Source organism: Natator depressus, chromosome 1, assembly GCF_965152275.1.
Source record: "Natator depressus isolate rNatDep1 chromosome 1, rNatDep2.hap1, whole genome shotgun sequence".
Classification (NCBI taxonomy): Eukaryota; Metazoa; Chordata; order Testudines; family Cheloniidae; genus Natator; species Natator depressus.
The window spans coordinates 253,806,041-253,832,111 of NC_134234.1; the positions used below are offsets into that span (position 1 = coordinate 253,806,041).

General features: G+C 46.4%; 1 protein-coding gene across 2 annotated transcripts in view; it reads right to left on the bottom strand.

The window, feature by feature from the left end:
- MYH9 (myosin heavy chain 9) overlaps positions 1-26,071 on the bottom strand; it is a 98,662-nt gene that overhangs the window by 16,598 nt on the left and 55,993 nt on the right. The window contains exons 12-29 of one of the 2 annotated variants that reach the window (XM_074941510.1): positions 25,645-25,797; positions 22,596-22,769; positions 21,830-22,003; positions 21,128-21,242; positions 20,036-20,098; positions 17,966-18,159; positions 17,354-17,475; positions 16,789-16,858; positions 15,343-15,503; positions 14,362-14,470; positions 13,351-13,482; positions 12,513-12,719; positions 11,776-11,913; positions 10,561-10,684; positions 9,550-9,721; positions 8,722-8,934; positions 4,987-5,131; positions 4,191-4,397 (exon numbers count right to left, since the gene is read on the bottom strand). In XM_074941510.1, the coding sequence (XP_074797611.1) occupies positions 4,191-4,397; positions 4,987-5,131; positions 8,722-8,934; positions 9,550-9,721; positions 10,561-10,684; positions 11,776-11,913; positions 12,513-12,719; positions 13,351-13,482; positions 14,362-14,470; positions 15,343-15,503; positions 16,789-16,858; positions 17,354-17,475; positions 17,966-18,159; positions 20,036-20,098; positions 21,128-21,242; positions 21,830-22,003; positions 22,596-22,769; positions 25,645-25,797 (2,673 nt within the window). The remainder of the gene's footprint in view (positions 1-4,190; positions 4,398-4,986; positions 5,132-8,721; positions 8,935-9,549; positions 9,722-10,560; positions 10,685-11,775; positions 11,914-12,512; positions 12,720-13,350; positions 13,483-14,361; positions 14,471-15,342; positions 15,504-16,788; positions 16,859-17,353; positions 17,476-17,965; positions 18,160-20,035; positions 20,099-21,127; positions 21,243-21,829; positions 22,004-22,595; positions 22,770-25,644; positions 25,798-26,071) is intronic. The other variant, XM_074941511.1, reaches the window with a different exon arrangement.

A 26,071-nucleotide genomic window follows, 5' to 3' on the forward strand; every position in this document is an offset into this window, starting at 1 on the left:
CAGTCTGGAGGATGCAGATATGTGCCCCCCAGCCAAGGTCCGAGGCGTCTTACACCAATTCGATAGAGTATGAAGGATTGTCGAATGGAACCCCTTCAAGGACTTCTGCGGTCGGTCCACCGCAGCAGTGAGGTAAGTACAGTAACTCCTCACTTAACATCGTCCTGGTTAACGTTGTCACGTCGCTGATCTATTAGAGAACAAGCTCGTTTAAAGTTGTGCAATGATCTCCCTTATAACGTTGTTTGGCCACATGCTTTGTCCACTGCTTGCAGGATTCTCTGGAAGAGCAGCCCATCCTCATGGGGGCTTGGAACCAGGGTTGGCCAGCAGCCCTCCTCTCAGTTCCCTGTAAGCAGGTGTGGGGCTGGGCTGCCACCCAGCAGGCTATCAATTGCCACAGTTCAGGTGTCCCTCCCCCCACTGCCGTGTGCTGCTCCTGACCTAAGCCTTGGAGCTGCTCCCAGAAGCCTCCTGCTTGCTGCGTGGCTGGGGCGGGGGTACGGACAGACTCACAACAGGACACGACACACAGGAGAAGGAGGACGAGAGCGGTGCTGATGTCAGGGGGTCCCCCCTCCCCCCGCTCCTGTATCCCATCTCCACGGGGGGGGGGGGGAGGAGGGGAAACACGACAAGGCTCAGAAACAGGTCTCAGGACAGAGGGAGCTTGCTGGAAGCTGCTGCGTCTGAACTTGCTGATCTACTTCAAAGGGCAGCATACTTAAAGGGGCAATATGCATCTGTCAGTCACACACACAGACACACATGCACCCCGGCACTTTGGAAAGTCAGCGCCTGTGCAGCCATGCATGGGCTGTCCGGAGGAGGGAGTGGTGAGCTCATCATCATGTTCAGTTTCCACAGGGAAGTGTTTGCAGCCACTGCCCTATGTCTATTGTGTTTCCTCCCTCGGTGCTGCCTTGTAGAGCATGAGGCTACATTAACAACATGTTAACCCTTGAGGGCTCAGCCGAGTGCTAGTTCATCATTTAGCAGCAAGGCATTCGCTGGGAAATAGCCTACCCTCTTACCCCACCACCTCAACCAAGCTTCACAATCATCTTTGGTGAGTACAATATTCAATTGTTTAAAACTTTTACTGTATATGCATATAACGTCTTGTCTGGCAAAAAAGTTTCCTGGGCAGAGGATGGAGGCGGGTGGCTTGGATGGCGCTTGTAGCCGTTGGCTCGTTTATGGGGCTGCTCCTGCCAAGGCTGGCTCCACTGGCCCTGCGGCTGCTGCTGGGTTTGAAACACTTATGTGCCAAGGCTGGGACGTAGAGACCCAGGGTCTTCAAGGTGGTGTGGGAGTCCTTGAGGCCATACAATTTGCCGTCTGTTTGCTCCGCAAATAGGGCCCGTTTGTTCAAGGGCAGGTCCTGCAATGACTGCTGGGCCGCAGTGAACAACTCAGAGGAGCAGCCATGAGGCTCACCACATGGAGATAGCGGATGCCATGGTGCAGGCAGGAGCATCACCAGTGTCTGACGCCGCCTGGAGGGCCACCCTGGCTGCAGTCATGCCCTTGTTGAGGATCGCTCGGAACTGCTTCTTGGAAGCCGCAGGGAGCGACCCTTCAAACTTGGCCCTGGCTTGCCACATGAAGTCATACCGGCCAAGGAGGGCTTGGTGGTTAGCTACTCTCAGCTGAAGGCTGGAAGATGAATAACCTTACGCCCGAAAAGATCCAGCCTCCTGGAGTCTACTTTTGGGGGTGGCCCTGGGTTGTCCCTGCCTCTAACTTGTGGTTAACCGCCTCAACCACAAGGGAACTAGGGGCTGGGTCGGAGTATAAGTACTCATGCCCTTTGGTTGGCATGAAGTACTTGCGTTCGGCCCTTTCAGAGATAGGAGCCAGAGAAGAGGGAGTCTGCCACAGGGCATTAGTGATCTTGGAAACTCCTTCATGAAGGGTAGAAGCTGAGGAACAGAGGACGTCAGAGTCAGAGGGCTCCTCCAATTTCTCTGCCTGAAGCTAGAAGCAACTCTTCAAAAGTTTCTGGTGCGCCTTGGCGTCATCCTGAGGAACTGGGTGAGGGGACCCCATGATAGCTTCGTCCGACGACTAGGATGATGCCGGTGCCACGGGAACATCCACGTCCATTGGTGGTCCAGCAGCTTGCTCCTCTGGGTCCTCCTGGACGTGCGGGGTCTTATCCCCCGAAGTCTCCAGCACCTGAGGGGGACGGGATACTGAGGCTGCTGGCCTCTGAGGCTCCAGACACTGATCGGCCAGCCTGGGAAGGTTGGGTGAACCCCCAGGGTTCCACAGGTACCATGGTGCCGGCCACTGTGCTTGGGGCCATGGGACAGGTTTCGATGCAGATAATGTCGTCAGCACCGCTGGTACTGGGGCTTGTCCCACAGTCAGGGAACCTCGCTCCATACCGGAGCTACCAGAGGAGCAGTTGGTACTGGGTGACCAGGATCAGGCTGAGCGGTGGCTCTCGTCCGACTGGTGCCAGTCGCTGCATCCCGAAGTCTATCTGTCTGAGTGAGACTGTCTTGGTCATGCTCTTGGGGACCAATGGCATTCAGCAGATCTGTGCTGGATACCCGGCAATCCATGCCTCAAGCTACTCAACCGGTACCGGGACATCGAATGGGACCAGGAGCTACTATGGGCCGGTTGCCAGGAGGATTGTCCTGATTAGGGCAACCTTCCTTTTGGAGATGGGCGATGACAGCCTGGTGATTGGCATTCTCTGGTGTCTGATCAGTACCAGGCCCCTGAAGACGGATGGGGCCGGTCCCAGAGTTCTTGCTGGGTGGCGTTTGCCTCAGAGGGTCTGTGCCAATCTACCAGCAAAGTACGCCTCGAGTCCCTTGATTGGTGCCCCTGATGCAGGGACCAAAGAGGGCTCCACACAGGTGAATGCTGGAGCAAAGTCCCTCTCGATGCTCGATACTGCTGAGATGGGGATACATGCAAAAGTTCCAACGCGGGTTTTCCCCAAGAGCAGGGTACCGCCAGAGCCAGTGAGGGTGCCACTGGGAGTCTAAGGATCTCCTGAGCTGCTTGAAAGGCTTCAGGTATTGACAGCACCCGACACTGGATGGGGCCTACACCGTCATCCGGAGTTACAGGCGAAGGATGGAATGGGCTGCACCGCTTGACTTGAGCTGGGGCCTGACTTCCCGAAGGAGACATTGAGCTGCCCGACACAGGTCTTGGTTCCCCCCCAGCCCTCTCCTTTCCCTTACAGGAGGTAGGGGATCTTCCCCTCAGTCTTTTTCAGCTTCTTGACCGGAGCCGTGCAGGGAGGCTGGTGCCAGTTCATGGACAGGGCTGGCATAGCCCTGCGCACGGAGGCCACGGTGCTCAGTGCAGAGTTGGACCGCTGCTCCAGTGCCAGAGTGAGTGACGACTCCATTAGGCACACTCTTAGATGGATATTGCACTCTTTCTTCATCCTAGGTTTGAAGGACTCGCAGATACGGCACTTGTCACTTATGTGCCCTTCGCCTAAGCACCTTAGGCAGCTGGCATGTGGATCACTGACGGGCACAGGCTGTTTGCAGTGATCACAGGGCTTAAAGCCTAGACACTGGGGCATGCCTGATCCCCCAGCTGAGTCCCGTTCGGAACTAATGAAGAGTTCGAGAACTACTACTAAGGGTAACTATATATAACTATATTACAGGTTTTCAAAGTTTGCAAGAACAGAGAATGAAACACTAGCCAAAGCAGCAGATGTTCCAGCACCATCACCGGCAGCAAGAAGGAACAGAGGGTGGTGGGGAGCTGACGGTGCTCCTTATACAGTGCCATGCAGGCACCACTCCAGAGGGTGCCAGAGCCAGTCCCTTACGGATATTGCTGAGGGAAAAACTTCCAGCATTGGTGCATGTGGCAAGCACACACACCTAATATGGAAGGACATGAGGAAGCACTTGAAGAATCCAGATTTTTCAAACCCTCAGAAATGATGATTCAATTATTGGGTCACTTCACCCCAAGTGGGTGTACGTCTGCTCCTTGTAACCCTCCTTCCAATAGTTGTGGAGTTTGCACAGCCCAGGAGGAGGTATGGCTCCTGTAGGACATATTTACTATCTGGCCATCAGCTAGGAAAAGCAGATGTGGCAACCCACTGCCCCATACAGACAGAAGTTCCACTAGCCTCCTACCTGCCCCCAGTTCTGTGCAGACACAGGAGCGAAGGAAAACTCACGGACCCTTACCTGGAGTTTGGTGACTTTCTCGGCCAGCTCCATCCGCACTCTCTCACCATCTGTAAATTTCACCTGTACTTCTTGGAGCTGGGCCTCTACTTTCTTTCGCTTGTTTTCAGAGTCCCCTTTGCCTTGCAGAAGCACCTTCACCTCATTGGACAGCTCAGCACGCTCACTCTCCAGAGACTGCTTTGCCTTCTCAAGATTTGTTTTCACCTGAAGGAGAAAAAGCAAATTTTAGATGTAGTGGACTTTAGTTTCACTGAGGTGTTTATTCTGATAGCCAACAAATAGTAAGTGTTTCACAGTTAGGCCCTGTCTGCTTTCTCAAATAAGCAGATCCCATAGTTAGAATTCAGCACCCAGTCACTGAAAAGCTGCAGACATTTACCTACTCAAAGTAGTAACAGTCATGGGGAGAAGCTAAAACTGAGGACAGTCTTGTCGTTCAGATTACCACAGTAAGAGCAGGGACCAGAGATCAGCAAGTACCATCAGTGAAAGGAACTAGAGAGTGTCACAGCTGTACAGTACAGTTATATTGGGGGAGGGAGGGAGCACTGAGTGCAACATATTAAGGGTAACTATAATGCTTCAGGGTATATGCTGATCTACTGGGGGTGAAGGGTACCAGCAAGAGGGGGGTGAGAGAAAAAACAGGAGACAAATTAGTTACCATTCTATAACTGACCAGGTGTATTTCCGTAGTCCTCTGAAGCTTTAAATATTGGCCCCTGTTGTACACCAGCTACTGTTCCAGAGAGATTGTCTGACGCGGCACTATGACTCCCGTTCTCTTACATACCCGCTTGGTTTGTTCCAGCTGCTCTGCCAGCTCCTCCAATGCCTGTGAATGTTTCTGCCTTATCTCCTGGATTTGTGCCTCATGGGTCTTTGCTTCATCATCTAGGGTCTTCTTCAGAAGAGTCACTTCCTGTTCCCGTTTTGACCTGCAAAAACCACAGACGTTTTTAATGGACAAGACCAAGGAACATGCATTCTCCTGTAGCTTGGCATCTTTGACAGAGATGACCAGGTACTGGTTAAGAGACTCAAGATATGGAAAGATAAAACAATCCTTGAGTTATCAGAGTCCAGCCTTACCCACCTTTAAATTTTGTGAATCTAAGCTCAGAACAAAGCATGGAGAGTCTATTTTGCCCATTGGCTGCAGGAAATAGGTTATAAGCCTGGGTAGGGACCGTCAAATCGTGGAAGTCAACGAATGGCTACGCAGGTGGTGTCGGAGAGAAGGCTTTGGATTCTTTGACCATGGGATGGTGTTCCATGAAGGAGGAGTGCTGGGCAGAGACGGGCTCCATCTTACGAAGAGAGGGAAGAGCATCTTTGCCAGCAGGCTGGCTAACCTAGTGAGGAGGGCTTTAAACTAGGTTCACCGGGGGAAGGAGACCAAAGCCCTGAGGTAAGTGGGAAAGCGGGATACCGGGAGGAAGCACAGGCAGGAATATCTGTGAGGGGAGGGCTCCTGCCTCATACTGGGAATGAGGGGCAATCAACAGGTTATCTCAAGTGCTTATATACAAATGCACAAAGCCTTGGAAACAAGCAGGGAGAACTGGAGGTCCTGGTGATGTCAAGGAACTATGACGTGATTGGAATAACAGACTTGGTGGGATAACTCACATGACTGGAGTACAGTCATAGATGGTTATAAACTGTTCAGGAAGGACAGGCAGGGCAGAAAAGGTGGGGGAGTAGCACTGTATGTAAGGGAGCAGTATGACTGCTCAGAGCTCCGGTACGAAACTGTGGAAAAACCTGAGTGTCTCTGGATTAAGTTTAGAAGTGTGTGCAACAAGAGTGATGTAGTGGTGGGAGTCTGCTATAGACCACCGGACCAGGGAGATGAGGTGGATGAGGCTTTCTTCCGGCAACTCACGGAAGCTACTAGATCGCATGCCCTGATTCTCATGGGTGACTTTAATTTTCCTGATATCTGCTGGGAGAGCAATACAGCGGTGCATAGACAATCCAGGAAGTTTTTGGAAAGCGTAGGGGACAATTTCCTGGCGCAAGTGCTAGGGGAGCCAACTAGGGGGGGCGCTTTTCTTGACCTGCTGCTCACAAACCGGGTAGAATTAGTGGGGGAAGCAAAAGTGGATGGGAATCTGGGAGGCAGTGACCATGAGTTGGTTGAGTTCAGGATCCTGACGCAGGGAAGAAAGGTAAGCAGCAGGATACGGACCCTGGACTTCAGGAAAGCAGACTTCGACTCCCTCAGGGAACAGATGGCCAGGATCCCCTGGGGGACTAACATGAAGGGGAAGGGAGTCCAGGAGAGCTGGCTGTATTTCAAGGAATCCCTGTTGAGGTTACAGGGACAAACCATCCCGATGAGTCGAAAGAATAGTAAACATGGCAGGCGACCAGCTTGGCTTAACGGTGAAATCCTAGCGGATCTTAAACATAAAAAAGCTTACAAGAAGTGGAAGGTTGGACATATGACCAGGGAAGAGTATAAAAATATTGCTCGGGCATGTAGGAAAGATATCAGGAGGGCCAAATCGCACCTGGAGCTGCAGCTAGCAAGAGATGTCAAGAGTAACAAGAAGGGTTTCTTCAGGTATGTTGGCAACAAGAAGAAAGCCAAGGAAAGTGCGGGCCCCTTACTGAATGAGGGAGGCAACCTAGTGACAGAGGATGTGGAAAAAGCTAATGTACTCAATGCTTTTTTTGCCTCTGTTTTCACTAACAAGGTCAGCTCCCAGACTGCTGCGCTGGGCATCACAAAATGGGGAAGAGATGGCCAGCCCTCTGTGGAGATAGAGGTGGTTAGGGACTATTTAGAAAAGCTGGACGTGCACAAGTCCATGGGGCCGGACGAGTTGCATCCAAGAGTGCTGAAGGAATTGGCGGCTGTGATTGCAGAGCCCTTGGCCATTATCTTTGAAAACTCGTGGCGAACGGGGGAAGTCCCGGATGACTGGAAAAAGGCTAATGTAGTGCCAATCTTTAAAAAAGGGAAGGAGGATGATCCTGGGAACTACAGGCCAGTCAGCCTCACCTCAGTCCCTGGAAAAATCATGGAGCAGGTCCTCAAAGAATCAATCCTGAAGCACTTACATGAGAGGAAAGTGATCAGGAACAGTCAGCATGGATTCACCAAGGGAAGGTCATGCCTGACTAATCTAATCGCCTTTTATGATGAGATTACTGGTTCTGTGGATGAAGGGAAAGCAGTGGATGTATTGTTTCTTGACTTTAACAAAGCTTTTGACACGGTCTCCCACAGTATTCTTGTCAGCAAGTTAAGGAAGTATGGGCTGGATGAATGCACTATAAGGTGGGTAGAAAGCTGGCTAGATTGTCGGGCTCAACGGGTAGTGATCAATGGCTCCATGTCTAGTTGGCAGCCGGTGTCAAGTGGAGTGCCCCAGGGGTCGGTCCTGGGGCCGGTTTTGTTCAATATCTTCATAAATGATCTGGAGGATGGTGTGGATTGCACTCTCAGCAAATTTGCGGATGATACTAAACTGGGAGGAGTGGTAGATACGCTGGAGGGGAGGGATAGGATACAGAAGGACCTAGACAAATTGGAGGATTGGGCCAAAAGAAATCTGATGAGGTTCAATAAGGATAAGTGCAGGGTCCTACACTTAGGATGGAAGAATCCAATGCACCGCTACAGACTAGGGACCGAATGGCTAGGCAGCAGTTCTGCGGAAAAGGACCTAGGGGTGACAGTGGACGAGAAGCTAGATATGAGTCAACAGTGTGCCCTTGTTGCCAAGAAGGCCAATGGCATTTTGGGATGTATAAGTAGGGGCATAGCGAGCAGATCGAGGGACGTGATCGTTCCCCTCTATTCGACACTGGTGAGGCCTCATCTGGAGTACTGTGTCCAGTTTTGGGCCCCACACTACAAGAAGGATGTGGATAAACTGGAGAGAGTCCAGCGAAGGGCAACAAAAATGATTAGGGGTCTAGAGCACATGACTTATGAGGAGAGGCTGAGGGAGCTGGGATTGTTTAGTCTGCAGAAGAGAAGAATGAGGGGGGATTTGATAGCTGCTTTCAACTACCTGAAAGGGGGTTCCAAAGAGGATGGCTCTAGACTGTTCTCAATGGTAGCAGATGACAGAACGAGGAGTAATGGTCTCAAGTTGCAATGGGGGAGGTTTAGATTGGATATTAGGAAAAACTTTTTCACTAAGAGGGTGGTGAAACACTGGAATGCGTTACCTAGGGAGGTGGTAGAATCTCCTTCCTTAGACGTTTTTAAGGTCAGGCTTGACAAAGCCCTGGCTGGGATGATTTAACTGGGAATTGGTCCTGCTTCGAGCAGGGGGTTGGACTAGATGACCTTCTGGGGTCCCTTCCAACCCTGATATTCTATGATTCTATGAAAATATCAGCTTTCACAAATCTTGTGAGAGACTGCAGTCTTATCCAGACATTTCACTCTAGCCTCTCTAAGTCTCTGCAGCTGCTGAAGTACTCAGTCTTCTCCTCCCATGGTGAGGATGCTAGCACCTGGTTTACCTCACCAAGCACCACTGTTTTTGAGTATTGCAGTTACCTGAGTTCCTGCTGTGCAGCAGTTGAATCTAGCGTATCCTCTAGCTCGGTTTTCAGTGCCTCCAGCTCCTCTCCCAGATCCCGCTTCTGTTTTTCTGCTTTGTTCCTAGCTGCCCGCTCAGACTCCAGGTCTTCCTGCAGTTCAGTGATCTGAGATTCCAGCTCCCGGATCTTTTTCAAAGCCATGTTCTTCTGGGCTGCCTCCTCCTCCATCCTGCATAAGACACAGCAATACAGTTCTAGCCACGTGAAGCTTGAGTGACCCCCCACCTGTCTCCAGAAAAGTCCTAACAAAATTGTGAACAGGAGAAAGGTTAGTGCTCTGCATTGGTCTGTGAGGCCAAGGTCTCAGTTTCTGGTCTTATTCCCTCCACAGTTAAGGTTCTAGTTCTATCTGCCACTGATTTAGAGGAGATTATCTAGTTTGAACTGGAGGACAGAGGAATGTTGACATGGTGGGAGAAGACAGAAGAGAAGGGGCCACGTACTGTATGTTAATTTGTAATATAGAACGCAACAAATGTTGACTTTTCAAGGTTGATTTTTGTATCTGTTCAGTAAACTAAGCTGCCCCTGCTGCTGCCCATGTCAGCCCCCTTTGATGTATTGCTGTCCCTGGGAAGCATGGGCATTTCACAGCATGTTCATATTCTACTGCTGCACACGAGTCTGTGGCAGGAATCAGCAGTCAAAAAGCTAGAGCGTTAAATGCATTGATTTTACAGTCAAATAAGCTAGTTTACAAGAGCTGCCTGTTCCATTCAGTTCCTACCCCAATAAGCAACACAAGACAAGAAATTTTGTCTGTGATCAGGTGGTGAGGCCTCACCTAGCCAAGGCTGCTTGAAGTTCTTCTTCCTTCTTGGCCAGCTGCATTTTGAGTTCTGCAATCTGAGCCTGCAGCTCAGCAATCTGGTCATGCAGATCAGTGGAGTCTCCCTCAAGCTTCCTGCGAGTCTTCTCCAACTCCTGCCGCTGCTTCTCTTCGCGACGCAGACGTTCTGAAGGAGACAGACAGTAGCATAAATGAAGATATTTATTCTTAGGACACTGCATGATGTATCAGCAAGAGAGCAAAAACTGAGTAACTGAATCTTTTCTAACATGGCATCTAATCACCACCCTGCTGGATACTGTATGTTCTTCCAATGACCTGTAGCGTCCGCCCCCAATCTTGCACTCCTATTAGAAGTGAGATCTGGAAGATGTTTCAGGTTCTTACTTTACAGCCAGCTTCCCTTATTCTCCTCCATCAAGAGAATGCCTTTGCCAGGGAAGACAGTGCCATGCTCCTCCCAACCTACATCTCACTGCACATGTAGCTACAAAGTGATGCTTAGCAATAGCTCCCCTTCCTGCACAGAAAGGAAATGGGCTGCTCCAGGCTGTGTTTCTCCCAGCAGTTTTGCACAGAGACCAGTCAGAGGTGAGTAAAATCTTTAAATCTGCACCCTGAATGGCACTAACAAGGAGACACTCTGGATCAGCAGCAGCACTAACCCCCGTGTACAGGTACCACTGGAAGCAGAAGAGCAGAGACACTTCCACAGCACGAGAAGAAATCGAACCAGTCTTTCTTCGCCATTAGTCTGCTGGTTTAGAGGATTTTATTTAGACCAAAGCTCAGCTGACAAGGCATATAACCTTCAGCCAGCCAGCCGCTGAATGGTTCCATCAGACTGATCAATAGCATCCCTGCTACAGCCCCAGAATATTAACCCTTTGGTAACTGGAATCCCAATGAGGCCATAGACCTAGAATCAGTCTGAGATTCAGGAAATCCTGACTGACAGGAAGACTAATACTAAATAAGCAAGTTCTTCCCAAGCCCCCTCTCTACCTTCCAGATCTGTAATCATGGCCTCATGTTTGTTCTTGAGTTTAGCCAGACTCTTTGACTTCTCCTCTTCCTCAGTTAGATTGGTTGTGAACTCAGATATTCTGTCTTCCAACAGTTTCTTCTCCTGCAGGATTTAAAAGCCAGTGTCAAATCTGGTGCTAGAATTCGGATGAACTCATTTGTATAGATTGAAATAGGCTATAATCTGTTCACATGTGCTGACTCCTGCCACAGAAACAAACCCCAAGCCCCAATCTTGGATTTGGCTAGAGAAAGTGGTGGCTGACCCACACTTCCTGAGTTTCCCAAATCCTATATATAGCATCATCCTATGACCAAAGATCTTCTGAGGCTACAGCACAAGGGGTTGGATATGGGGACAGTGTAACCCTTACACTTTAGTTTCCTGGATTAAGAATTAGGATACTGTTTAATTTAGGCCAAGAATGTTCCATGGCTTTTTCACTGGGCTGCACAACTCATTCTAGGTTGACAATGCTTGAATGACTGTATCAAGTCCAACTGTTTCATGTATACCTGATTAGAAGTAAAGGAAGTCTGACACCCTCCTGCCCCCATCCCCCCCACCACACCTGGAACTAGTCATATAACCCCAGTTCGTTTTCCCAGCTTCTTGGACTTGAAGCACTCTTCTCTTGGAATCCAAGCATGGGTGGGGGCAGGAGTCCTCTGGGCTCTCTAGCAACCATACTTCTGCAGGACACAAGGAATGGGTGCTCACTGGCTTCAGAGGGAAGTTCACTGACAGAGTGGGATTGGAGACTGATCTCCAGGTTTACAGCACCATTCCCTGGAAGGAATTTTACACTGACCAAAGGGAGATAAAAGTTGGTGATAATGGAGACTTCAGGATTTAGTGTAGATTCCAAATACTAGCTATTTTAAAAATAGCTGATTAGTATTTGATAGCCCTTCGAAAGTGAAGAGAGCTCTTTAGGCTACATGCCGCTCACCGTAGGCAATATAATCAGACAGAACAGGCCACTCAAGACTGCTTGAGCACAGTACCAGTCTCTGCATATTGACCTGTTAACTGGCAGCTAATTTCAGGAATGTGTTCAGTTCAGGAAGTCAGCAAAGTCACTGAAGACCCAGTTTAGCCCCTCCCTTGACAACATACCAGGAGTGGCTACAGCTGACTTCCTGTACCCACCAGACCAGCTGGACACCCCAATGCTGTTGTGTGCACTTTACCTTGCCCAGTTTGAGATTCTGGTCTTCCAGAACTATCAGATCTTCCTCCAGCTTCTTCAGCTTGGCCTCTGTGGTCACCTTCTCCAGCTGCAGCTTCTGCCTTGCACTTTCCTCTTCCTCCAGCTGCTCCTCTAGTTCCTGAAAAAGGCTCATGGCATGTTATTCATACTGCTCACGTGTCATCACTATAGTATTAATACAACCATTACAAATTGACCCTCAAAATGAGGGTCTCCCCATCCTCCAAGCAATCCCCAATATACCGGAATTCTGTAGCCACTAGTTGGATGTGGCACACTGCATTCCCACCTATAAATATAATCAAGTACGTAAACTTATATGCAAAGTGGCACTGCTGCTTCTGCTAGAGAGGATATGTAGTCTCCAGACTACCACTTTAACTAAGGATCCACCCAACCACCTAAGAGCAACCTCAGATTCAACCATCACCTAAGAACTGGGGAAATTATCTCAGATAGCTATATGCTTATTAGGCCTAGCTGACCCCAGAACTAGAATTGTCCTATTGCCATCTCCTCAGTCAGTCTGTGCCAACTTCCTGAAGGCACGAGTGAGATAACAGACCCTAACAAGTTAAAGTGGACTTCAGACCCCATCTTCCATACCATTATTTTTTGCCTCCTGTTCTGTTATCTTTCCCACTGAGAGAGTACCACTACTCTGATACTCACCAGCCACCTCATTCACATACACTGGTGCCATTCCCAGGATGTTACCTGAATGTTCTGCTGCATTTTCTTCTTCTCAACCTGCAGGTGTTGACACCGTTCCTCCTCTTCCTCCACCCTGGCCTCCAGGTCATGACAGATTTCCTCCAACTCTTGTTTCTTCGCTGTTAGACGGGCCCTTATCTCCTCAGCCTCAGCACAGAGCTCAGTCTCTGCCTGCAGCTGCTCCTGAAGCTGCAGCTTCTCTGCTATTAGCTACACAAGAGAGAAACCCAGGATCTTTGAGTTCCAAATCACTGAACCTTTTGGTGACTTTACTTTTGTGCTAAACCCCAGGTTTAAACCTCTTCCTTAGATTTTTGCAGATATGCTCTTCCTTTTACATGGACTCTTCTCAGTGCAGGACCAGGAGTCTCCTGATGCTAGTCACAAGCCAAAGTAGTCATGTCATGTTTTAAGTTTTATCCTTTTGCATAAGCTTGTATAGTGCAATCATGTTACATCAACCCTTAAGAGATGTCTGGGGACTGCCCTTCTTGAGTGAGTGAGATTTCCTCCTCCCTCATAAAGAACACACGTGTTATCCCTAAACAAAAAAAAATCCTTCTCTACTCCAAGCCAGAGACAATCTATTAGTGACCTCGTTCTGTTTCTGTGACTCTCCACAATACTCAGTCAATGGAGATTTTAATCCAAATGATGGCTGTAGCGGAGCAAGAGCTGTTCACTGTTGCAGAACTAAGAAGAGAGCTGGGGTGCTTAAGCCAGAGAGAACTAATCTACACACTTAAGCAGGAATCCTGCAGCTTGTAGATCATGGACCAGCTATGTGAAAGAACAGCCATATAGTAGTTTGACTAACTGGAGTTTTGTGAGGGAGATTCACCTGTGTTTGGAGGGTCTCCATCTCAGTCAGTCTGTTTTCTGCAGCCAACTGCCTCTCCTTGACCTTCACCAGCTCTTCTTCCTTGGCCATCATCTCCTCTTCCTGCCTGCTTACCTGCAGCAGGGGTTTCACCTGCAAGGAGAAAATTAATGGAACGTAGAGAGAGTCACCAGCAAGAAAAACAAGCCAGTCCCAACATAAGCTTGGATAAGGTTTCTTTTAGGTCTAAAGGACTGGTCAATTGCCAGGGTTTTGTTGGGGACACTAGAGAATGCCATGGTAGGAGAGGTGCTGCTGGGAGGCAGAATCACTGGAGACTCCGTATAATCTACCCTGCCACTAACTCTCAATGCCTACCCACCCCTTTCTTCAGGCCAGGATACAGCAGGAAGAGGTAAGTAATGTCTAGGTGAATGGAGAACCTGGTGCTGAGCCAGGAAAGACAGCAGGAGAGAAGAGCAAGAGTGCAAATCCCTCTGCATGTTGGTGAGGGATAATTCACAGAAAGGTCAATCAGAAATCTCATTTCACAGTAGGGGAAATTGAAGATTTACTCAGCTCAAGAGCCTCATTCCTGCTGATGCTTCAGTTATAGGCCAGAAAATGATTGAGTCTATTGGTAGAGGATCAGAACCTCAGGCACACCCCCTCTTTTTTTCTACTGCTCTGGGGAGGGATGGGGAACCCCTCAACTCTAAACAACTCCAGCAACAGCACAGATCAGCTATACAACGAACAGCCCGCCTCTTGGAAGGGTGCAGAGGACAAGACTCTTCTGGGCTTGGGGGACTTGGAAGATTACTTTTGCCTTTTCCACAGTGTTACTAGATTCCTATGCACTTGAGGCATGCAGATATCCTGCATAACTACACTTGGGACAGCTCAGCTGGCATTATCCAGCTGCAACATGGAGCAGAGACTCTGTATGGAGAAGTTTTTGTCTTGCTGAGCATGGAAAGCTCCAGTTTCAGCTATTAACCCTTTGCCAAATAGCCAGATGAGAAGATGTACCTTGGTGAACAGCCTCCACCACTGCCAATTACGCAGCTTCAAGTAGGCAGCACAATTCCTCTGAAGCACCTTCATTGCAGTTAGTTGCTGTTGACGTTTGGCAAAGGCCCTGAAAAATAAGAGCGGTCAGACAACCAACAAAGCCACAGGTTCCACACAGACATCTACATCAAGTCAATCCTCAGCCACCTCCAACTTTCATTTCCAGATTGTCCTTTCTAAACCTTTCATGAGCCTTCTTTATTTCAGACCTTGACTATGCTACTGAGTATACATGGGCTGTCTGTCCCTTCATTCATTTTCCTCACCAGTGAGGAAGCACCTTCTCTCCAACTTCTGCCATGAGGAACAATCCTCCCTGCCTCAGTGACTCATTACTCACCATCAAGAGATCTTTGTTCCCTTTCCCATGTCTCCCTTCACTATTGGTTTGATGTCTGTTTGCTCACCATACCATTTGTATGCTTACAGAAGTGTGCTGTAGTTTACACAGTTCTCTCCACAGTCACAACTCTAGAGTTTTGAGAGGCAGATATACACAAAACATTTGTATTGCACTATACGGTCTCCATGTTGATGGCAGAAACCCTTTTCAAATTCTCACATCTGCCGTTTGTAGTTGCAATTGCTCTAGCAAGAGGCTTCCCCATTGCCTGACGTACCTATAGACAAGAGTACGCTTTACAGCCTATAAAAACCAAGGAGGATGTAGGATACTAGCTCAAACACTTTGTTGCAGAAGTCTTTACCAGGATTTAGCCAACGCATTGCAATTTCACTCTGGGTCAAGTTTATATAAGTTGTACTTGAGTTTTATAAATGCCTTAAACATCAGCTGTTGTGTTTTGAGACTGAATCGTCAGATAAGAGTTAGTCCTTTCTGAAGGGAATCATTTTTAGTTGGCTTCGTAGAATATAAGCTTGACCCAACAAGGATGAGTATGCATTTGACACATGTACGTCATGGAGCATGGTCCTTACTTTCTGGCTAGGTATCCTCTGCAGCATGCTTGGAATTCAATAATGACATCTGTGATCTTCAGGTCTCTTTCCTCCTCAAGGTGAGCGAGGACTCCAGCTCTGAAAAAAACTTTACTCTGTCCAATTCGGTACAGGTTTGGATCCAGCTCCAATGCTTTGATCTAAAGAGGGAAGATGCACCCGTTAGAAATAGGAAAACATCTTATTGGAGCTGCACTGGGACTGCTCTGAGTGATGTGTCACAAGAAATGACCGTTTACAATGCTAGAAGACATTCCTCCCCTGCACTGAGATCATCTGGCCAGTTGACAGCTGGCTCTAGAGCAGTGGTTTATAACCTGTGGTCTGCGGAGCCCTGGAGGTCCACAGACTAGGTCTAAGATTTCCAAAGGGGCCCATACACTTCCATCTGAAATTTTCTAGGAGTCCACAAATGAAAAAAGGTTGAAAACCACTGCTCTAGAGGAAGTCTTATCCTCAGCTGGAGGATTCTTAGAGCTCAGTCAAGCACAGGATGGGATGGAGGAGCAGAGAGGAAACATGCAGTCAGGTTTAGTACACCACACTAGAGCATTTAAGTCTACAAGAGTGCTTTAGGGAACATGTCCAGGCCTGACCACTTGTGCACAAAAGACATCTTACTAGCCAGTTTAAGAAGCTACAATGATAATATTGTGCTCCCACCCTCTGCTAGAGGTTGTAGTCGGGTTTGAGATTAACCCAGTATATATAAATATATACTGTGCCTAACCTTCCTCTTCCCTTCCTAAACAGCACAGACTTGTATCATTTATGGGAGGGATCAACAACTCTTCCAGCTTCTTTACCCTTGCCAGAAGAAGTGCTCCACCTAGTTTCCTCTTCCCCTAGGAACTGCCTAGCATTAAGCATTTAACAGCTGGGGAAAAAATCAGCCACATTCTGCATGTGACAGAGTGGATATGGCATCCATTACACACTAGTTCAGTTTCAGTCTGAATGCTCGATAGCCACTTTGCGACAGACATTCCTGCACTGGCCACTTGGACCCTGCACTAAAAGCAGCTATCGCTACAGGCCATTCAAAGAAATTTGTCTTGAAGTACATGTTCAAATATGCATCAAGAACAATTTTACGGCCAGTGAACAATCCACTCAGACCAGAACCACTGCCATCTTACACTGTGCCATGTGTTTGAGTCTCAGCTCACCAGCATGAAAAATCCCAATATATCATTTGGTTAGCAGAAGGTCCAGAAGCATTAGTCATAGGGGCTTTTACTTTCTATAGTCCTCTGCTGCTCTCCCTCATAATGGACCAGACATTCCAGTTGGAGAATTCAGGTCTGTGAGCACAATGGATGTATTTTGTAATACACCTAGAAAAGGAAGGTCGGTCTGATTTAGACCTTCCTCATCTCCTCTCCAGCCTCAATGCACACAAATAAGGTTTAGGATGTGGCTTACCATCAGCACGCAGGCCTGCTTTCCATCCATGAATCCTTTGGGAATTGAATTTGGAGTCAGGATCTCATATCTGTAGGGACAATCTGTGTGTTAGACCAGTTTGACAGATCTCATACAAGTTGCACTAGACACTCCAATGAAGAAATCTGGGAGACAATAATGCCTGTAACATATTCCTATGGAACTATGAATTTGTATAGTTTGTAACTCTAGTGGATTACAGAATACAGTGTTTATGCCCTTTGGTATTAGATGATAAAGCCAGTCTTGGCTGAGGTCTTCTACCCATCATGTCAACTACAGGTTTACCACGTAAGTCACAGCTGCTGTTGTGAGAGAAGCAAAGCAGCCCAGATCCAACAGATTACTACAACCTCTAGAGACCTTGCTGCCATAACAACAAGTGGCAAACTCCTACATCACTGCCTTTGCTATTTAAGTCCCCTGCCATTTAGAAGCAGGGGCAATCAAATTATGATTAAAACAAAGCAGCTCTTATGTACTGACCATGCATTTAAACAGGTATGATTAAGAGGCTGCTTTTATGCTCTGATCAGAACTTTACCTTTGTCTGAACTCCTGGAAGACGACTCTATTGGGGAAGCCCTGTCGGCAGATACGGATTCCCTCCAGCACTCCATTACAGCGGAGCTGATCCAGGACTAAATGGGGGTCCAGTTTGCCAGCCTAATGAGGGAAGGTATTTAGCAATGTTATAGAACTTTACAAGAGCTGTAAAGAGAGACTCCTACTCTGCTCACTGAGCTCAAAGTACCCTTTCCAGGGGAAGTCATAAGGAAGGCCCTTATGCCTTCTTACTTTAGAGGCAAACAGAGATCCACCTCCAAAGTTAAGGGAGTTATAGGATTCATTCTTAGTGCTCTAAAACAGTCTGGCTAGTATTTAATTAAAAATCATATCTGTGAGCTTCAGGGAGGTGTTAGAAGTGGACTATAACTAAAATGACATCAGAGATTTAAGGGTAACAGAGAGAGGTTACTCTGCTGTGCAACAAATGCAGTCACCAGGGAAGGAAACTCTTCATACCCCTCTACAAAGCCTTGCAAGTGACTGAAGCCCATAGTTGTGTCCCTTGCAACAAGCAGGTTTGCCAGTCATCCCCTCACTCTCAAGACACTGCCATTTTTTGCTAGCCCAGCCAGAAATCGTCCTTCACCTTCTTCTCATGATTGGGGATGATGCAGCGGACAAAGTTGGGGTTGGTGTTCCTCAGGGTAGCCATCAGCTTGGATAGCTGTTCTTTGTAGAGCTGTCCCACTGTTCGGAACATACCCTTCCTGGTTTTAAAGGCTCCTGGCAATGCTGTATCTGACATACCAGCCACCTGATCCAGCCCAACTATACGATCAACTAAACAAAACACAGGGAGAGAGTTAGAACTTCCACTGGAGTCTGGTAGGTGAATGTGTGCAAAGAACATTTGGGCAGAGCAGGATAAGAGGAGCTGCAGGATCCTTTTTGCTTCTTCTCTACACAGACGTAGAAGTCCTGTCCAAGACTTGTGCAGGAATGGGGTAGGAAGGAAAGAAAGCAGCAGCTCACTACTGGGTCTCTGAGCAATGAATTGTTGTGTGAGATGGTCCCAACTGGCAATTTAAAAGAGCAGTTGTATTCTGAAGAGCAAACAAAAAGTGGCATAATGGATTTTGTGTTTATTACCTCAGATTCCACACCAGGCTTGGTTAGTTTCCAAGTAAAAAGATGACACTTCTAACAGATTCAGCCTGGGGTCTTTCCTTCCTACACAAAGACCAGCAGCCCTGACACAAATGGAGCTACAAGTTCAGCCAGTTACTTGCACAGCAAGAACTCTGCTTGACCTTGCAAGGCTGGCACTTAGAAAAGCCACATTCTTAACCGATAAACTGAGCAAACCTGGAATGGAATCACCACAAACTTGGAACCCCAAAATACCATTATTTGAGTCACTTTTCAGAGGACAAGTATACTGTACATTAGATACGAGAGTGCGCTACACTTCCAACAGCCTTGGGGGAAAAAGTTGTTAGAGATCTTAACAGCTCCCTTTTGTACCACAAACACTGTGCTCCAAGGAATTGACGAAGACATTAGACACAGATTAACCGAGTTTCTCCATTTTTGAACTGGGTTATTTTATCAATAGACACTGGCCAAACTTTGGGGGAAGAGGCCAGGAGAAGCTATAGCACTTATCTTCCCAACTTTCCTACCCAATTTCTACTAGCCTGCAAAACTAAGACAAACAAATTCCCTAAGCTCCTAATCACAGTGGCTTGGTAGCATCATTGCTTCTCTGATCTTAGAATCCCAAGTTTAGATGCCAGGTAACAGCTATTACCATGTCAATGGGCGGGGAAAAATCACTCCAAGAAGATATATTTAACTTGAGTACAACCTTGCTTTGGGGTAAAAAAAAAAAAACTTGTTGGTAAGATGACACACCCCACAAAGAGGCAGGCTCTGCTATTCAGCAAAGGCAACGTTACAATCTGCCACCCCTACAATAGCTGCTAAAAATAGGGTCAAGTATTTCTAATTAGGGAGAAAAAGGCTATGTTTCTGGATGACTTCATAACAGTATCCCAGATTCTAGCTGGAACAATCCTCTTAATCCCTACAGTCTACATGAAAAGAGTAAAAATGACAATCATCTAAGACAGAAGCTTCAGCTAGGAACAGTACATGGGGACTGCTCAGCTGCATTCTGTCATTTCATGAATTCTGCAAGCCTGATGCAGTACAGCATTCACTAGACAGGCCATTTTCCATGCAGAACAAGTCACATGAGACTTGGTCTCGAAGTAATTCTCAAATGGTTAGCAGCTGAAGTCAAATCATTCCGCCAGAGTAATATTCAGCTGAAGTTCTGTTTTTATAGGTACCATCTCAGAAACCATCCCTCAAAATCCTGCATTGAAATGCAGCATCACTGTGTCTGTATTCAAACAGGTGATGGAAATGTTTGCTTTTTGGCTATTCCTAGGTTTCCTTTCTAACTGTTCCTGTGCAGGTCTGAGGAGTGCATGGACAGCACATGGATGTGCCTGCATTTTCAAGTATCTCACTGCAAGATATGAGTTTTGCTTGTGTTTTTCAAGCCCAAGAGGGGTTACTAGCATGAAGCAAAGGAACTGAACAAAGAGAGAAGCAGGAGTGGCAAAGGGACAGAAGAATTAGCGGAAGCATTTCTTGCATGGCTCTAGGATGCATTACACACGACACGACAGCCGGGTTTCTCAGTCACCTGGTTCTAGATGAAGAATAGGAAAGTGTTGATAGAAATAGGCTCTCTGAACGTTCTGCATCTCTGCAACAGACAGAGACGTCAAAGAAAACCCAAGGGGAAAAAAAGCGATAGTAACAGTAAGAGTCAAAAGCAACACACACATCCAAAGAGGAAAGAGTAAAATACCTAATGACACTGCAGCAAGAACACACTAGTGACAGAATTAACTATATTGTTTCACCCTCTGAGATGTCATGTTTGAATGTAGCTACCGGCTACATATTGGTAGATTCAGATTTTAGCCTGGGATTCCTTGGTTAGAGAAGTAGCTGCAGTGCATGCACCAGGCTATACGCCAATGAATGGCAACCCCTCATTTCAGCTAGAGGGGATATTTCTCTTGTGCAGTATTGTTGCCTAAACAAAGCAAGCAGATAGCAAGTTCCAGATTAGAGCCCTGCAGTGGGACTGAGATCCCTTGGGTCCCGCTGCCATAACAGTGGGAGCAAGTAAAACATACTTTGTTGTAGGCAGGATTGGATGGGACAAAAATATACTCCCACCCCAAAAACAAAACAAGATTACAGTAAATACTAAATCTCTAGTCAGTGTGTCAAATAGAATTTCAGCAATGTGAAGCAAGTTTTTCTTTTTTTAAAGTATTAAAACGTTTTTTAAGCAATGGATAGAAAGATTTGATGTCAATTATAAAAGGAGTTAAAAGTATTTTTACGGGGTTTAAGCAAGATGTTTTACTCTTTTAGTGGTTAAAAACTCTGAATTCCATTATCTATAACAACCAACTTGTTGTTTTCTTTTTAGTAGCATGGGGGAATCTGTCTCTCTTGCAGGATCTAAGGTTTTTGCAGGTAGGAGCAGGATAAAAATGCAAGAAACACTGCAGGAGCAGATGAGAATGAGTATTGCGCGTCAGAATTAAAAAAAAGTAGTCCCATGCAGGGCTCAATTCCAGATCATGCTGATCTCTATTCTCATTCTAAGGGGGAAAAGCAGCACATCTTGTTGTAGAGTTTTATCAGATACCAAATAATGTTAAATGCCAATTCTTCTAGTAAAAACTGCCAACAGGAAAGAGGTTTAATCACATACCATCTTTCCACAGCTCAGACACAAACTTGTCCGAGGACTGGTGGAGAAGAGTAGCAATGTTATCATTCAGAGGATCCATGTTCTTCATCAGCCACTCATCTGCTTTGTAATCCACCTAAGGAAAGAATCATGTCAGTCACCAAGAAATTGATTGAGGGTTTCCAAGAATGCAGGACCTAGTAGGACCCTGCACAAGTCTAAAACCCAACATTAAGGATGTGGTTAATACACAGTGTTTGTGGGTCTGACCCTCTACCCCCCATTCTGCCTGCTCTGAGGTACCTAGTGAGCACATCCGCAGAATCCAGTTGAATTGCTATAGTATGTGCTGTTAAGAGCTAGGAGTGAGGCTGCAATACCAGTGTGCACCACCTTGGGAGCGACACGCAACAGAAGTGGAGCATCACTCAACTTGTTGACTCTTGGTGAACAAATATTCGAGGTAGGTCATCCTAGCCTCAGTTTGGAGTTTGAGTCTAGCAATGTTTACACCTACTGTTTTGTAGGCAAGTCCTCCTAGCCCACAAGGAGGATGCATTTGGTAGGGTCATCTTGGTCAGGTACCTGAGTAATTACAGAAACTTCTTTCATTGGTGTGTGAAGCATCAGAATTCTAAAAACAGCTAGATCTAGTTAGATTTGTGGAAGAATCCAGCAGTATGTTCTGGATTCACTCCACACAGCAGCCTCCATGAGTCTTACCTTGCCAGCATAGTGAATAATGCAGAAGTCAGCTTTGTCTTTCAGCTGTTTTGGCTTCTGGAATTTGGGGTGGTTGCCTTGTTCCTGCACCACCTTTTCCACAAAGCTTCTGTCAGTCGCTTTTGGGAACCAGCACTCTTCATCCAGCAAAGCCAATATACCAGGGGGCCCCGCCTAAAACAAGGGATATACCAGAACATCTCAATAAAGACACAAATCAGCTCTACTGCCAACATTTAAAACACTTTGAAAAAAATACCCAGCCACCAAAAGCAGCTGTATTAAAACCAGATCCCCAATAATACAGAAATGGCTAATCACAGAATATCACCTGTAATTCCCCAGATTCTGTAATTCCCCTGGATTCTGGAGTGTCCCTTTCACTAGTAAGACCCCAATACAAGACTAGGATTGTCTAGGGAGCCTTAGGTGACAGAATGCTTTTGTAATGGAAGGAGAAAAGCTACTTGGCCACTCTCCTTACAACTGTAGACAAAGGGCATTAAAATACAGAAGGTCATTACAGGAGATTGCACAAAGCACATTAATTTAGGAATGGGTACTGGTATATCTGATCAGCAGTATATTATTTGGAAGTAAGTGCCCATGTTCACATCTAAATAAAATCACTTAAAGAATTGCAGGAACTGGAAGGCCAGTCCCCAACCTGTCCAAGAGGCTGTATGCATGATAGCACAGAAGGCAAAAAAAGCATGTAGTGCCTCTCCTTGCTGCTCAGAAAGGGTGTGCAAATTGTTTTTTTTACCGGCTTCTCTATGAGCTCGATGCAGGGCTGTAGGTCCAGGCCAAAGTCAATGAAGTTCCATTCTATGCCCTCCCGCTGGTACTCCTCTTGTTCCAGAATGAACATGGTATGATTGAAGAGTTGCTGCAACTTCTCATTTGTGTAGTTAATACACAGCTGTTCAAATGAGTTCAGCTAACAGGGAGAAAAAGGGGAGAAGTTAGAGGGACACCACTTGAATGGTCACCTTTGTTAGAAGATTTACTTACTATTTTTCTATTACCATTTAGGATCACTTCTATAATAGATTAATTTGACAAAAATATTCTGTGTATGCTGTACATCTGGTAGCACCATGTCAATCGCTCAGTTATATAAGAGCATCACTTATACACTCTACAATACAGCAGAAAAGTTGAGAAACTGCAGCAATCTGGGACCAGGAAGGTCTCCCCTTTTCCCACAACCTCAAAGTTGGGAGCTCCCTTAATAGATCTGGGGAGCAATGGGAACCTAGACCCTTCCCTCTTCTCCTGACCCTCCCCACCAAGTTTTTGTTCAAGGATCAATGGGAACCTGGGGTCACATGGGAGAGGGTATTCTTCACTCTCTAGAGACTTCTGCAGGTCCTAGGAAGAAGTTCTGGAGCTGTGATGCCTTACCCGCATGCTGCTGAACAGCCTGACAGGCAGGAATGCACATAGGCTACAAAATGTCTGATGTTTGCATCTGACCCACTCTCCCTTGCTTCTAAGAATATTTTTAGCAGCACTTCATAGAATCCAAGGCCAGAAGTGACATAGGAATGGCAATACCGGGTCAGACCATCTAACCCAGTATCCTGTCTTCTAACTGTGCCCAATGCCAGGCGTTTCAGAGGGAACGGATAGAACAGGCAATCAAACCATCCATCCTCTGTTGCCCATTCCCAACTTCTGGCACAGAGAAGCCAGAGACACCATCCCTGCCCATGCTGGCTAAGAGCCACTGATGGACCTATCTTCCATGAACTTATCTAGTTCTTTCTTGAGCCCTGTTATAGTCTTGGCCTTCACAACATCCTCTGGTAAAGAGTTCCACAGGTTGATTGCGCATTATGTGAAGAAATACTTCCTTTTGTTTGTTTTAAACCTGCAGCCTATTCATTTCATTTGATGACCAGTAGTTCTTGTGTTATGAGAAGTAAAACATGTCCTTATTTACCTTCTCTATACCAGTCATGATTTTATAGACCTATCATATTCCCCCCCCAAAACCCCATCATCTCTTTTCCAAGCTGAAAAATCCAAGTCTTATTAATCTCTCTTCATAAGGAAGCTGTTCCATACCCCTAATTATTTTTGTTGCCCTTTTCCGTACCTTTTCCAATTCCAACATATCCTCTTTGAGATGGGGTGACTAATCTGCATGCAGTATGCAAGATGTGGGCATACCATGGATTTACATAGAGGCAGTATGATATTTTCTGTCTCATCTATCCCTTTACTAATGATTCCCAACATTCTGTTAGCTTTTTTGACTGCTGCTGCACACAGATGTTTTCAGAGAGCTATCCCCAATGACTCCAAGATCTCTTTCTTGGGTGGTAATAGCCAATTTAGACACCATCATTTTATATGTCTAGTAGGGATTATGTTTTCCAACGTGCATTACTTTACATTTATCAACATTGAATTTCATCTGCCATTTTGTTGCCCAGTCACCCAGCTTTGTAACTCTTCACAGTCTGTTTTGGACTTATCTTGAGGAGTTTTGTATCATCTGCAATTTTGCCATTGGTCCTCTGACTGTGTTTTTTAATGTGGGGTGTACATTTAAATTGAGCAGCTATTATGGTGTCTTGAAAAAGTTCCCATGCAGCTTGCAGGGATTTCACTTTCAGCACTGTACCTTTTAATTTCTATTTAACTAACTTCCTCATTTTTGTGTAGTTCCCTTTCTGAAATTAAATGCTACCATGGTGAGCTGCTTTGGTGTCATCCCCCCCGGGATATTAAATTTTGTTTTGGTCATTAACTGATAACCAAGCGATTCAGCTATATTCACCTCTTGGACCAGATCCTGTGCTCTACTTAGGACTAAATCAAGAATTGCCTCTCCTCTTATGGGTTCCAGCATTAGCTTCTCCAAGAAGCGGTCATTTAAGGTGTCAAGAAACTATCTCTGTATCCCATCCTGAGGTGCCACGTACGCAGTCAACATGGGGATACTTGAAATCCCTCATTATTGAGTTTTTTATTTTCATGGCCTCTTTAATCTCCCTGAGCATTTCAGTCACTATCACCATCCTTGTCAGGTGGTTGATAGAATATCCCTATTGCTATATTTTTATTAGTCAAGCATGGAATTATCCATAGAGATTCTATGGTACAGTTTGGTTCATTTAAGATTTTTACTCCATTTGATTCTACGCTTTCTTTCACATAGTGCCACTTCCACACCAGCATAACCTGTTCTGTGCTTCCGATACATTTTGTATCCTGGTACTACCGTGTCCCACTGATTATTCTCATTCCATCATTGTAATCATCCAGTCTGACCTCCTGTATAACAGACCATAGAACTTTCCTAAAATTCCTAAAGCATTGGAAAAACTTCAACAGATCATCCTTTAGTGTTCTGAAACATTTTTAGTCAATTTCAAAACATTCAAGTTGACAGTGGCCCTTAAATTCCACATTGCAAGAGACACCAAAAGTCATTAAACTTCAGCCTAAAGCTAACAAACATTTGGACTCTGATCTATAGGAGGAAATCAAGAGATACAGAACCATACAGATGGTTACTGTGGTATCCACAATGCACAATCCAGAAAGGAGGAGAGCCTCAGAACATATTATAGGTAATTTAAATATTTGCAACAAATTTGAAATATTAAAGAATTTAACCTTTTGAAATAACACCTAGAAACTAGCCAATTAGTGGGGCAGTGAGGTTCCCCACTAAGAAAGATTAGCCCCTTTTTAAGACTGAACTGGACTTGTTTTCCCCAGACCTCAGTGATATTCTGCCAAGGAGCAAGGGCACAGGAACATGTTGCATTGTATGCAGGAATAGAATACCTCCTTACTTCAAAAATCTCAAAGCCGGCAATGTCAAGGATTCCTATGAAGGATGCCCCCTGCCTTTTGGTCTTATCCAGGGCCTTGTTGATGCGCATCACCAGCCAACGGAACATACGCTCATAAGTGGCTTTGGCCAGTGCCTCGATGGCAAAGTCAGCCTGAGTAGGAAGGAAACAAGAGTTATATTGTAATCCCAAACTGAATAGCTCAGTAATCTGGCACACTGGAGACTCAGGTTGGAGTCAGTGACCTGACTGGCTTAGTGAATGAGTCAGTCATTTTGCAGATTCTTCCAGATGAACAGGAGAGACTCAATAATGAATGGAGGACTTGCCATACTGGATCAGAGTCCAAGTCCCAATTCCAGCATCTTGCCTCTGGCAGGAGCCAATACCAGGTACTCCAAAGGGGAAATTCTGTCTAGTCCTCTCA